We start from the raw sequence: 15,465 nt of genomic DNA, 5'->3' as shown, positions 1-15,465 counted from the left end.
AAACGAGACATAAGGCCTTGGGAAAAGAAGAGGTTTCAAAAAGATGGCCAAAGAAGTCAAAAGATAAAAAGGAACAATGAATTGCGGGAATGCCCACAGTGTGGCAGGATCCATAATGGGAGGCCATGTTTAGCTGGAAAGAATGTTTGTTATAGATGTGGAAAGCCTGGGCATTATGCTAAATAATGCGGACAGGAAGTAGAAGAGACTCATTTTCAAAGCCCAGGAAGACTCTTTGCACTAACACACGAACAGCCTCAACAACCCTTAAAGATGACACCAGGTAGCCTTATCTTTTGACTAATGCCTTATATAGGTTATGATTAGTTCTAGTGTGAGATATTCCTTACATGTTAGACATGTCATTTGATTGCATTTACTCCAACAAGAGTAGAAATTGTTACTACCCTTGCGTGTTTGAACAGGGTAATAATAAATAAGCAGTATAGCACAGTTATAGACCCTAATTGTTTGTTATGTGGGAATATAGTTTTAGTAATAGGGTCACAACAGATACTAGTAATGATAAATTAATTTACCTAGAATAGAAGATTCTGGTTTTTACATATATTGTAAAAGATTTTCAGAATTCTTCCTCGTAACGCTATGCTGTTAATAAAGCTAACCAGGAAGAATTTGTTATATTGTGTAATGATAAGTGTGAGGTCAATTCCTAGTTTTAAAGAAGGGGCTTAAGTCCACTCCAGATCTTGATATCCCTGTTCCTCAATAGACATGTGTGGTCTACTGAAATATTAGTAAAGGTGGATTGGGATGTGTCTGGTTGAAGCGGGACCGAGTGGCAGTATATGCCTCAGGATAGTATAAATCTCAAAAAAAATAAAATAAAATAAAATCCTATGCATAATTTAGAGCTAGTTGTGATAAGGCGTGTCTAGAAAATATGAGGGTTTAAAAATTTTGAGGATGAAATTTATTCCACGGGAAGAGAATTGTAACAGCCTAAATTTTGAAGCTAGAAATTTATAAAATGTTTGAGAGGGATAAATATTTAGTTAAGGCTTCAGAAAAATAAAGAAGGAATAATTATTAAAAATATATTAGTGACCTAAAATAGCTAAGGAAAAATTATAGATGACTATTTTGGGAGATAAATGTGTTTATGGATGAATAAAAGGGTAGAGATAATTTAAGATCTATTTTCCTAAATAAAAGGCTTATTTTCTTGAGAAATTCAAGAAAAATAGTTATAGGTTAATTTTCAGCCTGCAAAATTTAGGAAAGTTATTTAGTAGGCTAAAGAAGCTAAAAAGAAAGAAAACTTCTCCAAAATGCTAAAGATCAATTTTAAAATTTATTTATGATTGAAGAAAAAATTTAAAAAAGGGTAGAATTGAGATAAGAGTTATTTGTGAAGGCAAAAATAACTTTTGGCCTTTTACCCCAATTATACGTGTCTTTCCCCTCCATGGTCATTCCCAAATTCTTACCTTCGTGTTGCGTTCTCTGTCTCCTTTTCACTACCTTCAGCCACCTGTCCCCTTGCATCAGATTTCCTTCAACACGCTTCCCTTCTTTTTGTTAGACAAGAATCGTATCCGATAAGCCTGATGGTGTATATTAGAGTGAGAGTCTAAGAGACAGTGGGAGGCCGATTGAGAGATTGAGAAAGAGAGAGAGAGATTGAGAGAAGAGGAATCAAAGTGTGCAGCGGAGGGGAGAAGAGTAGCCGAATTCTACATGCAACACTAGAGTCTAACCAAGGTAAGCCGTTCAGCCTCTTCCCATCCTTGATTTCTTCAATTAGAGTGGTCTGAGTTGGGAAAGGGCCATGGGATTCTAGGTGTTGTTTTGGGGGCATTAGAGACGATTAAAACTAGAGGAAAATAATATACCGAGTAAACTTAAGAAAAGATTTGAACACTGATGGTAGATGTCATTCAAATTCTGTGTCATATTGCCGAGATTGAAGCCTTATGTTCTTTTTTTTTTAAACTGTCTTGGTATTTAGTCGTAGCAAGGATGCCCCTGTTTGATCTTCTGCGGTGTCCAAGTTGCTGAAACTGAAATTGCATTCTTGAATACTTTGAATGATTGCTAATTGAAATCTGGGCTCATCTATGTTCTCAGATTGCATGTGAATTTAAACTAATATACATGTCTATGTTGCAACTTGCCACTTTCTGAACTAGTGTATACATGTATATATATTATATATGTAAGTATTTTGAAAGTTGAAAATATAGCAGAATGTACTGTCTTTGTTGTTGTTTGTGTGCGCGCGCCATCACCTTCAATTCAAGTAAGCGTGGGAATAAGAACTATTTATGTGTATGGTTGTGTGATTTGGATACATGAAGCTGGAGTATTTTTATACAACTTTTAAAATGCTGCCGTTAACCTCTAGATCTTCATGTCATTTCAGCACATTTTTCTTATGCTTTTGATACTTTTTGGTGCATTAGTGTTTACTTTCATACTCAAGGAAAGCAAAATGTGCATGATGTTTTTGGTTTGCACATTATTGCTTAAGTGTGCATATTTTGGTTTTAATCTTTGCTATTTAAGAGCTTATAGAGTTATTCTTTTGCAAGGTATATTTTGATCTAGAAATTAAATGTCAAGCCACTTTGGAAGTCTTTCAAAGAGTTTGAGGATCTAGGTTGTGTCATGAAGGCATTATGAGGACAAAGATTATTTGAGGACAAAGATTATTAGAATCCACAACATTGAAAGAGATCCTTGTTTGATGTAGAAGAGTTTAATTGCTCTCTGACTTGGCTACAGCCTAACTGAAACAGAGGCAAAGTTGGTCACAACGCAGAAAATTTAGGCTGTGGCGCACTCGTTGATAGTAAAACGCACAGCTCAACTAAGCCTGAAAATTTTAGGTTTTAAGACCACATTTTCGACCTTGGACGGTATTCTGGACTCTTTGGGCATTCTTGGGAGCTTTGTGTGCTAGGGTTTAGGTGTTTGAAGAGCTGGAAGCAAGGGATTGAGCTTTGGAAGAGACTTAAAGCTTATTCTTCTTGGTTTTTCTATTTCTCCTCTATTCCCTCTCTTGTAATCTGTTATAGCTATGAATTTCCTTTATATTTATGGCTTGTGGCTAACTATGAGTAGCTAAATACTTTGTTCTAAGATTATTTTGAACCCTTGTATGGATTAACTCTTGATTACTCCTCTCTTTTTGGGATTAATATAATGATATATGTGTGTTTATTTTACTCTTTTCTTAATGCTTCTAAATGCTTGATCACCATTTAGTTGATTTGTTCATTTGATTTATACTTGAGAAGGTTAGGTTAAGTGTAGAACTTGGATAAAATTGTGCAAGAATTTGAAGTTTGCTTGTTGAATGGATAGTTTTGTTGGTAAGATAGAGATATACTTACTGACCTTGCATAGTCACCTTAGGATTGAAGCTTAAAAATTGGGTTTTATTAATTATAACAAGAGATTAAGCAATTAATGGAATTAAATACTTGTGCTTGACTTGGGAAAGCTTTTACAAGTACTTTTTGACTCCTAGACTAACGCATATTTTCATTAAGAACATTTATGAGAGGAGATCATTCAAAGGTTATGAAATACAAGGGGTATGAATAATCCTAGGCCCTTTTTCCCTTGAAGTTTAAGAATGAATCACTTTTATTACTTTCTAGTTTTAAAAGTTACTTTTAAAATTCACTTTTCCCATCAAAAGAATTGGTTGGCTCAACTTAATTAAATTCACTTAGCCTTTTATTTGGTCTTGATTTTTGCACAAATCTCTGTGGGAACAATCTTTTCTCATCACTTTATTACTTGTCACGACCCATGCACTTATGGTGTGAACAAGTTTTTGGCACTATTGCTGGGGATTTGGTGTCAAGAGTCTCGTAGACAACCTTAGGCTACTGTTAGTAAATTTTGCTTGAGCCTGTAGATATATACAAAATTACTAATCATAACTTTTTATCTATCTGTTTTGTTTTTGTTTTCGTTTGATACTTGCTTGGTTATTTTTTTGCTAGATACTATTCTAGCGTTTGTAATCTTCAGATCTGGACAGTTTGGAAGTGGAATTGCACGGAATTGATCCTTTTGATGAAGACACTGAACTTGAAACCATGGCTGAAGATGAATATGATAGGGCTACGGTCAATGACTTTGCAAGCTGAAGCATGAGGGGTACCCAATCTTGTATTCGGATAATGGAAATCCAAGCACATACATTTGAGATAAAACCGGCTGTGATCACAATGCTTTAATTACATAGGATGTTCCATGGTCTTTATAATGAAGATGCCAACAAGCACTTAATGTATTTCCTAGAAGTGTGTGACTCTTTCAAACAGAATGGGGTATCCAAGGAGGTCTTTAGACTCCAGTTATTCCCTTTTACTCTTTAAGGGAAAGCTAAAGAATGATTCAACAATCTTCCAGAAGGATCTATTAGCTCTTGGAATGAGCTTGAAAGCAAATTTAGGGCTCGATTCTTTTCTGATGATAAATCTATGGAAACTAGGGATGAATTTTTGAGCTTTAGACAACATCCAGATGAGCATCTTTATGCTGCTTGGGAGAGATACAAGATGTTGATGAAGCAATGCCCTAATCATGGGGTAGAGTCTAAATCTTTTGCAACCGCCTTAATCCTTAATCTAAGGCACTGCTTGATTCCATAACTAATGGAGGATACCATAATATTCCTATCAATAAGGTGATTAAACTCTTAGATCAACTAGCAGCAAATAATACTCAAATCACTGAAAGGCAGACTACACAAGCAATGACTACTGCTAAGGATGATTCTGCCTCACAAATTGTAGCTATCTTATTAGCAATGAACAAGCGGTTTGATGTGCTAGAGTCCTAGATGCAAAAGAGCAATTTTCAAAGTGTGCATTCTGTTCATGGCACACCTATTGTTTGTGAGCAATGTCATGGTGTTTATATGCCTGACCAATGTCCTCTCTACATGACTCCTGAATCTGTCAATTACATGGGCAAGTTGCAAAATCCTTAGAACAACCTTACTCACAAACCTACAATCTGGCATGGTGAACCTAATTTCTCTTGGAGTCAAGGGCAAAAATTAAATCATCCGTCATCTTCTGGTACTAAACCACTTTATCCACCAAGTTTTCAATCACAATCAAGGCAAATTCCTAACAAGGAAGAAGATTCTAAGATGGAGAGGATGTTAAATCAAATCTGGCTAATCAAGGATCTACAAGAGCTGAGACTAAATCTACTGTTTCCCTTCATGAGACTACAATTAAAAATCTTGAAGTACAAGTAGGCCAACTAGCCTCTCAAATGAATGCAATGTCAAGAGGAAATCTTCCTAGTGACACCATTCCCAATCCGAAAAGAGATGGTAAAGAGGAATGCAAGTGGAAAGCAATTATTGAATGTGCTTAAACCTAGTGGAGTGAGCAATGAAGTTGTTCTTGAGCAAAATGAGGAAGTTGATGAATAAATTATAGTTGAAGAGGATGACAGCAAAACGAAGAAGCAAGCTAAGAAGAGAAATGATAGTGAAGTCAAAAAGGACAGTGAAGATCACAAGAAGCAACATGAGGCTAAGTCAAAATATATGCCTCCATCGCCTTTCCCTTAAAGGATTGTGAAACAACAAGATGACAGCCGATTCAAGAAATTCTTGGAGATATTCAAACAATTGCACATCAATATTCCTTTAGTGGAAGCTTGGGAGCAGATGCCCAAATATGCCAAATTCATGAAAGATGTGCTTTCTAAGAAAAGAAGGTTCACTAAGTTTGAGATAGTTGCTCTCACCAAGAGTTCTACAGATATCATCAAGTAACTACCTCAAAAGATGAAAGATCCCAGTAGCTTTTCAATTCCATGTCATATTGGAAACAAGTTTGTGGATAAGGCACTTTGCGATCTTGGAGCTAGTGTCAATTTGATACCTCTTTCTATTTTCAACAATTTGGAGTTGGTTAAGGCTAGACCTACAACTGTGTCTTTGCAATTTGTCGATAGGAGTATAGCTTACCCCCATGGCATTATTGAAGATATGCTTGTGAAGGTAGATAAGTTTATTTCTCTAGCAGATTTCATTGTTCTTGATTGTGAGGTAGATAGAGAAATTCCTATTATCTTGGAAAGACCCTTTTTGGCAACTGCTAGAACCTTGATTGATATGGAAAAAGATGAACTTACTATGCGGGTTAATGATGAGCATGTGACTTTCAATATGCACAAGTTAATGAAGTCTCCCAATGAGGTTGAGCAATGCTTCTTTGTTGATGTACTTGAGCAAGTGGTATAAGAAGAGTTCGACAAGACATGTATTAATGACCCTGTTAAAGCTGTGTTGTTGGGGTTTGAAGTAGAAAATCAAGAGATAACAAAGTGCATGGTGATCATGGATTCAACACTGACTTATCCTAGAATTCGAGTACTATTTGAGTCACTAGACCTGTCCTCCCATGATAGACCAACTTTGGAATCCTCTCTTGAAAAGCCACCTTCTCTTGAGCTGAAGACATTACTTTCTCACCTTCGATATGTCTATTTGGGAGCCAAGAGTACTCTACCTATCATAATTGCTGTAGACTTGACTATTTAACAAGAAGAACGACTTGTAGAAGTTTTAAAAGCTCATAAAAGAGCTATTGGGCAGACTATTGCAGACATCAAGGGTATTAGCCCTTTAACTTGCATGCATAAGATCTTTCTTGAAGACAACCATAAGTCCTTTATTGAGCATCAAAGAAGATTGAACCCAATTATGAAGGAACCGGTAAAGAAGGAAATCCTAAAGTGGCTTGATGCAGGCATTGTGTATCCTATATCTGACAGCTTATAAGTAAGTCTAGTCCAATGCGCCCCCAAAAAGGGCGGTATGACTATAGTGGCTAACACCCACAATGAGCTAATCCCTACTCGTACTGTAACTGCCTGGAGAGTTTGCATGGATTATCACAAGTTAAATGCTGCCACCAGGATGGATCATTTTCCTCTTCCACTTATTGATCAAATGCTAGATAAATTAGCTGGCAAGGGATTTTTTTGTTTTCTGGATGGGTATTTTGGATACAACCAAATTGCTGTTACTCCAGAAGATCAAGAAAAGACTACATTCACCTGTCCATATGGGACTTTTGCGTTTAAGCGTATGCCTTTTTAGTCTATGCAATACACTAGCCACTTTTCAAAGGTGTATGATGGCTATCTTCTCTAACATGATTGAGCATATGATGGAAGTCTTCATGGATGACTTTTCTGTATTTGGGAATTCTTATGATGAGTGTCTGAACAACTTGGCTAACGTGTTGGAACGATGTGAAGAGACCAACTTAGTCTTAAAATGGGAGAAATATCACTTTATGGTTAAGGAAGGCATAGTTCTTGGCCATAGAGTCTCCAAGAATGGTCTAGAGGTAGACAAAGTAAAGATTGCTGTAATTGAGCAACTTCCTCCACCTATTAATGTTAAGGGTGTGAGGAGATTTCTTGGCCATACGGGCTTCTACCGTCGTTTTATCAAGGATTTCTCCAAGATAGCAAAGCCCTTTGTGCATTACTTGAGAAAGACACTAAATTCAAGTTTGATGATACTTGCTTAAATGCATTTGCAGAATTAAAGAAGAGACTTGTTTCTGCTCCTATAATGATGTCCCTTGATTGGAGCTTGCCATTCATTATAATGTGTGACGCTAGTGACTATGCTGTGGGTGCTTGTTCACCGATTAACTCAACCGCAAGTGGACGGATCGCAAGTAATATAAAAAGTATCATTCCCTCAGAGACTAAGGCTAGATGAGTTGAAAATCATAATTATGTTCTTGATTAGGTTAAGTGAAACAATTATTGTAAAAGAGTTTGTGAAATGAAATTAGGACAACAATGGTTTAAAGCAGTATAAAATCAACTTGACTTTGAAACAATTAAGAGACTAGGGTTATTCTTCACTAAAATACTTCATGAAACTGGATTAATCACTTCTCAAGTAGTGCTTTACAATAAGTTCAGTTAGCCGGGGTTTGCAGAATTGATTAGGCCTTCTCAAGTCAAAACCAAATGTCTGCAATCACAATCAAAACACAATAATCTCTTGCATTTGTTTGAAAAGGTTGCACTTTAAAAAACAAAACTCATTTAGTCTATGCTAGGTCAATAGATACATCTCTATTCTATCAATAAACCGCCTATTTACTCAGTTAAATTTCCGGATTAGCATGTTTTTACCAAAATTCATAGACTAACTTAACTTTCTCAAGTTAAACTAATCAAACAATCATTCCAAATGATGGCCAGACATAAGGAAGCATTAAGCTCAAAGTAAAAACAACTGAACATTATCATTAACACTCAAGAGATAGTAAAACCAAGTCTCAATCCATACAATAGATCAAAATAACCCTAGAAAAACGGATTTAGTTATACATATTGAGTAAAGGACTACAACTATAAGAGTAGCTAGTAGTCATAGCAGAAACAAGAAGGGAAGAAGAAGAAAACCCAGAAAAATCGAGGTAAAAAATTCTAGCTTCAAGCCCAAAGATTCCAAGCCTCTAAAGCTCCAAACCCTAACAGAGCCAGCCTCCAAAATCGCTCCAAAGTCCAAGTATATCAGAAAAACCGAGTATCCCCCTCTATATGCCCTAATTTTTTAAGTTACATCATAAAACGTACAGCTGCGAGGAGTCAGGCACTGTGATGGATTACATAGAATGGCTTTTCTTTAAGGCTTAGGCGCTGCGGTGCATGCGATAATCAGCTGTGACGGATTACACTGAATAGGATTCCTCCAAGACAGCGTGGGCGCTGCGGCGGATTCGGTCAGGTGCCGTGGCGCCTTTTACAGAAATGTACTCTTTCCTGTCTGTTCGAGCCATCGTGGCATTTTCTCCCATAAGCCGCGGTGGATGACCTCTTTTTAGCTCTCCACTTCTGGTCTCGATTCCTTACTCACCTCAAGCTTTTTTCCCCTACAAAATTGACTTTCAAACTAAATAAAAGAGTGCTAAAACAGCTTAAATAAGTAGGAATTTTGAGAGGTTATCAGTGCTGAACTCGGGCAAAAGAAGGATAAAGTGTTTCACCCAATTTACTATGCGAGCCGCACACTAGATGATGCTCAAGAAAACTACACCACTACAGAGAAAGAGTTACTTGTTGTGGTGTTTGCTTTTGCGAAGTTTCGATCATATCTTGTGGGAGCGAAAGTCACTGTGTACACTGACCATTCAGCTATAAAATACCTCTTCAGAAAGAAAGACTCAAAAGCAAGATTAATTAGACGAGTGCTTTTGTTGCAAGAGTTTGATTTAGAAATTTTTGATAGAAAGGGCACAGAAAATCAAGTTGCTGATCATTTATCTATATTGAGTACTGATATTCAACTAGAAGTTGACAAAGTGATCAATGAGGCATTTCTTAATGAACAACTTTTCAGTGTTAGCCAGATGACGACTCCTTGGTATGCAAACATTGTTAATAATCTTGTGTGTGGCATCATACCTCATGAGCTGAAGCCTCATCAACGGAGAAAATTTTTGCATGATATTAAGCCATACTTTTGGGAAGAGCCTTATTTGTTTCATCAATGCAGGGATCAACTACTTAGGCTGTGTGTCCTTGAATGTTAACAGTAGGAAATCCTAAAATGTTGCCATTCTTCAAAGTATGGAGGGCATTTCGAAGGTAATAAGACAGCTGCCAAAGTCTTACAATGTGGTTTCTACTGGCCTTCCTTGTTCAGAGACTCTTATAATTTTACGTTGAAGTGTGATCAATGCTAGAGAGTAGGCAATATCTCTAGAAGGAATGAAATGCCACTTAGTAATATGCTTGAAGTGGAATTATTTGATGTATGGGGGATAGAATTTATGGGACCATTTCCTAAGTCCTTCAACAATCAATATATTCTTGTGGCAGTTGATTATGTCTCAAGGTGGGTTGAAGTGTAACATCCTAGGTCTTATTGGGTTTTAATAGCCTCTTTTGGTTGATTTTGAGGATAGATTAGCGATTTAATCTTGATCTTGGTGTTTGGGTTGGATTTGAGGTATGTTGGAGGAATAGGTGAATGTACCCCTCTCAGGGTATGTTCACCGCGGCCAAGTTTTACTTCGCCGCGGCGCACCGGGAGTTTTAGAGGGGAGTATCTTCTCGGGAAGGTTTGGTCGCGGCGAAGTCATAGGGACGCCACGGCGAAGTTGTTCAGGTGAGCGAGGCTTCCCTTTCGGGAAGGTTTCGCTGCGGCGAAGGCAAGGGCATGCTGCGGCGAAGTTTTTCTGAGTGAGCGAGAGTTTCCTCTCGGGAAGCTTTCGCCGTGGTGAAGTCAGGTGTTCAGGCGAGTAATCCCTGTCGGGATTAGTTCGCCACGGCGAAAGGTCCCGAATCTATATAGTCGCGGGAAGGGTTCAGTGTGCAAAAATTAGAAAATCTGAAGGAGGAGAGAGGAGCTTTGCTAGGGTTTCGAATTTCTGGCTTGGAGGGGGCATTTCTAAGGATCCATTACCTCAAGTAAGTGATTTTAACCTCTAATCTACTTTCTTTCTTGGGATTTCTGAGGATTTTTGGTGGAACCCTAGGATTTTCTAGGTTGTGATGGAACTGAGGTTTTTGACCGATTGTTTTGAGTTTAATTGATTGCTTTGGGTTAGTTTAAGTATTTAATCGGTGTAGTTTTCTTGGATTTAAAGAATCTTGAATTTTTGGAGTTAGGGTTTATGGAAATAGGTGATTTGGGATTGAGGATGACAATGTAGAGATTGATTTTGAGTTTTGTGAATTGGGTTATGTTAAGAAGGGTTAAATTGGATGTTTAATCGGTTTAGATTTGTTGTTGGAACCTTAATTGCTCAAATGGGATGTTTGGGTGTAGAATTCCTATAGTGGGTCCTTGAGGTTATGAATTTTAATTGATGTTTGGAAAGGAAATAAGGTTTTAATGGATTGGTATGATCATAGAGTGTTGCCTTGATAGTTATACCCTTTGAGTTGGGTAGATTTTGGTGGGAGATAGGAATTTTTGTGTCCCCAAGTGTTGTTTTGGCCACATTATTAGTTTGAAAGCTAATATACGTTGGTTGTGTGTTTGTGTGCTTGTGTAGACCGGTTGTGAGTCTTGGTGGTGCACGGGGCCACATTGTCAGTTTGTTATTCCTTGCTCAGGCGAGAGGTAACCACTTTCCAATCCTTAGTACTTGCTTCTGTGGTATTGTGAGTAGATTTGTGTTTTGTGCTCCAAGTAGTAATTATGTTCAAACTATATGTTGTATATAAAAAGGGAAAAAACCCTCTTGTGGGGTTTTGATTGATGATGAATGAAATCTTGAAATTGTGAAGGATATGCCACTGAATGAAGTTACTTACGAGATGTTCAATTACTATTTGATTATGATTTGAGCATGATGCATGATTTGGGAATTGTTAAGAGTTTTTGATAGTTACTACCACGTGGTAAGGCCTCCATTAATGCATGATGGTTGGCTTAGTACGTCCCCCATAGTGAGGGATAGGCCTTTTGGCTCCCTACGTCCCCCAGAGTGAGGGATAAGCCTTTTATGGCTTCTTACGTTCCCCATAGTGAGGGATAGGCCGGGTTCGGCTCTTGAAAATCCCCCAAAGTGAGGGATACAGTTGATGGGAATTGCATCATTTCACTCGCATGAATTGTTGTGGCTATCTTGTTATCATATTATTTGTGAACTGCCCCACTTGACACCTCACGAGCACCTATTTAGTAGTACCTAGTATTGGAAAGGCTGGTTACTGGGACTTTGTCTCACCCCGTGGTTTACAATGTTTTCAGGTGAAGGTTCCGGGCGTGGGCCATTGGGAAGAGACGCAGAAGCTTGAGCTTGGTTAGCTTTAGGCCTCTAGAACTTGTATATGTATGGCTAGTATATATTGCCACAGGTAGGACTATTTTTGAAAATATTTTGATTGCCCGGCTTTATGGTAAACCGGAGGAAGTATATCTTCTCACTTGTAATTGGCTGGAGGCTTTTTCTATTGTTTGTAGAACTTCGATTTATGTTGTTGGAAACTATTTATATGGGCTGATATAGATGTGTTTTGTTACCCGGGCTGGAGGCTCGGAGGCCCAGTGGATATGAATGAATGATTTTAGTTGCATGCAACGGATTATGGGTTGACCCGAGTTTGAAAGTCAATTTCTAAAAGTATGAAAATTTCCTTCTACTATGGTAGCTCATTTTAACAGCTTTCCTTTTCTACCATAGTAGTGGGTTTATGACGGGTTATAATGTTTTGAGGTTAAGGGTCTTACATGAAGCAGTTGCTTTTCCCACCAATGATGCAAAATTGGTGGTGAAGTTTTTGAAGAAACACATTTTCACCCGCTTTGGAGCTCTAAGGGCTATTGTGAGTGATGGGAGTACCCATTTTTGCAATAACCAATTTCAAATTCTTTTGAAGAAATATGGTGTTCAACACAAGGTTACTCTTCCTTACCATCCTCAAACTAATGGTCAGGCAGAAATTTCTAATAGGGAAATCAAGAAAATACTTGAGAAGACTGTGGGAGTGATAAGAAAAGATTGGTCAATTAAACTTGATGATGCATTGTGGGCCTATCGAACAGCTTACGAAACTCCCATTGGTATGTCTCCCTATTGAGTGGTGTTTGGAAAAGCTTGCCATCTACCAGTGGAGTTAGAGCATAAAGCTTATTTGGCTATTAGGAAGCTTAATTTTGATAAAAAAGTTATGGGTGAGAAGAGACTCATCCAACTAAATGAACTTGAATAATTTCGGTTGAGTGCCTATAAGAGTTCTAAGTTGTACAAAGAAAAAACAAAGCTATAGCATGATAAGAAAATCCTCTTCAAGACATTTGAACTAGGTCAAAAGGTCCTCTTGCATAGCACTAGATTGAGATTATTTCTTGGGAAACTAAAATCCAGATAGTTAGGATCGTTCACAGTGGTTCAACTAGTTGATCGTGGTGTTATTGAGCTTGAAGGCAAGGATGGAAAGAGGTTTAAAGCAAATGGTCATCGACTGAAGCACTATTAGGGTGGCGAGGTGGATCGTCAAACCACCGCTATGCCTTTATCTGATCCATCTTAAAGTAGTGAAGAGTCAGGTTGAAAGACTATAAACCAAGTGCTACTTGGGAGGCAACCTAAGTTTTAAACTCTATCTTATGATTTTCTCTATATTTTTAGTTAGTTTTAATGGGTTTATGCTTGTTCTTTTATGTTTTGTAGGACTGATAAGAGGTCTTAAAGAATGCAAATTTCAGAAAAGGGCATGAGTCTAGCAAATGGATGGGCATTTTCAGGGAAGTAATGGTTATCTCAATGATTTTAATGAATTTAAACTGATATTGATATTTATTTTAGTGGCATGACTGTTGAAACTTGGCTATACCAGCCAAGTGTTGATTGTTGATTGATGTGATGATGTGTTGAGCATATGGGTTGTGCTTTGCTGCTGCACAAAGGCTGATTTGGGAAGAAAAGATTGTTTGTGGGTGATTTTTTTTTGTGCATCAAGGACATCTGTTGCTTCTTTGTTTTATTGATGTTTAATTTATGGTGTCATTGGATGTAATGGTTATGATTGGTTTACAACTTTAATCTTTGTAATGTGGTTTCTAAGTTGTCTTGTGGCTTAGTATTTTGATTTTTAAAACTTAGGTGGTTGATGTTTTTGATTGGTGATTTTGACCCTTAAAAAGTTGGGAGTTAATGTTAATTTGCTTCAAAATGTGGATTTTGGATGTTAAGTGTGGTTTGTTTTTGTTAATGGTGGTTTTGTTGCTTAAATGCATGTTTTAATAGGGAATTTTTAGCATTCTACTGGTTTATATCTGATATGTGACAGTGAAAAACTTGGCTGCAGCCAAGCATTTTTCGGCTGCGATATGCTTTGTGACAGAGAAAAACTTAGCCATAGCCAACTATTTTTTAAGCTGCAGCCCAGTATTACAAAATGCAACCCGAGAAGAATTGGGCTGCAGCACAAAACATTTAGGCTGCAGCTCAGTTTAGTAAAAAAAAACTAAAATAAAATATTTTCCCTACCACTAACAAAACGATACGTGGGGGGAGTTTCTTTTTATCAGATTCAAATTCAAAATTTAAACATGATTGTGTTTTTTTAAAAAATTAATTTTTCTTTAAATAATTTCTTTTCACAGTTTTATCTTTTCCCCAAAAATCTTTCAATTTTTACCATCGACACTTACCTCATCTTGAGCCCTAATACCTTTCTTCCACATCTCCCCTACTAGCCGCCGTAACAACCACCACTCTCACCACTGCCAACCCCTTGATCATCTATCGTCGCTCGCCGGTGTTCCTATTTACTCTTTTTTCCGTCTTCCTTGTCATTCTCCCAACAACTCATGACTTGCAAAGAACGACTTCCAATAACAAACCCTTAATCACACACTTCCCGTCTACCTTCATCTCAGCATCGTGTCCCCAGCCAGGCCCTTTCAGTTTTCTCAAGTTTGAAAGTACTTCTGCCTTGCCCACCTTCGTCCCTACTCGTCGCTCCTCTGTTAATAGTTCTGTCACACTTCTCTTCTATCCTCCCTCCATTGTTGTTGTTCATTTTCACTTTTGTTACTTGCAAGGATTATGGCTCCATGTCAATATAAAGCTACCAAGACCACCAAAGTTTCTCCAATGCCCAAAGTTCTTAAGAAGACTCAGTCCAATACCACAAGTTCTGCCCTTGTGCAGAGTAGTGATGTCCTAGAGTCATCCACAGCCAAGAAATGGGACAAAATCAGATTTGAGAACTCAAAAGTGCAAGAGTTACATGATGGATGGATCATACACCGGGCCTTTATCCGTGAAAGGTTTTTCCCCTACTCTGCCACTTGATCACCATTTAGTTGATTTGTTCATTTGATTGATACTTGAAAGGTTAGGTTAAGTGTAGAATTTGGGTAAAATTGTGCAAGAATTTGAAGTTTGCTTGTTGAATGGATAGCTTTGTTGGTAAGATAGAGATATACTTACTAACCTTGCATAGTCACCTTAGGATTGAAGCTTAAAAATTGGGTTTTATTAATTATAACAAGAGATTAAGCAATTAATGGAATTAAATACTTGTGCTTGACTTGGGAAAGCTTTTACAAGTACTTTTTGACTCCTAGACTAACGCATATTTTTATTAAAAACATTTATGAGAGGAGATAATTCAAAGATTATGAAATACAAGGGAGATGAATAATTCTAGGCCCTCTTTCCCTTAAAGTTTAAGAATCAATCACTTTTATTACTTTCTAGTTTTAAAAGTTACTTTCAAAATTCACTTTTCCTATCAAAAGAATTGGTTGCCTCAACTTAATTAAATTCACTTAACCTTTTATTTGGTCTTGATTTTTGCACAAATCTCCGTAGGAACGATCTTTTCTCATCACTTTATTACTTGTCACGACTCGTGTACTTGCGGTGCGAACAGCTGCTATTATTGATATTATAACAGTGGTTTAAACTATTAAAATGCTGCTAGCTTTCTTAAGGGAACCCGTGAGTCTGTTAGATG

The 15,465-nt window shown here is 37.5% G+C and overlaps 1 protein-coding gene and 1 non-coding gene across 2 annotated transcripts; one reads left to right on the top strand and one right to left on the bottom strand.

Moving 5' to 3' along the window:
• Positions 1–4,467: 4,467 nt before the first annotated feature.
• Positions 4,468–4,573, bottom strand: LOC114746915 (small nucleolar RNA R71). Its single transcript, XR_003740327.1, has one exon. It is a non-coding gene; the product is annotated as a small nucleolar RNA R71 (small nucleolar RNA).
• Positions 4,574–5,791: 1,218 nt separating this feature from the next.
• LOC114746911 (uncharacterized) lies at positions 5,792–6,250 on the top strand. The gene has a single exon (XM_028935187.1). It carries the CDS (start codon positions 5,792–5,794, stop codon positions 6,248–6,250), a length of 459 nt encoding a protein of 152 aa, XP_028791020.1.
• Positions 6,251–15,465: the final 9,215 nt, after the last annotated feature.

Source organism: Neltuma alba, unplaced genomic scaffold (genome assembly GCF_004799145.2).
Source record: "Neltuma alba isolate B1F8T4 unplaced genomic scaffold, ASM479914v2 tig00005136_pilon, whole genome shotgun sequence".
NCBI classification, from domain to species: domain Eukaryota; kingdom Viridiplantae; phylum Streptophyta; class Magnoliopsida; order Fabales; family Fabaceae; genus Neltuma; species Neltuma alba.
The sequence above is the reverse complement of the archived record's forward strand: the minus strand, read 5'-3'. Positions and strand labels throughout refer to the sequence as shown.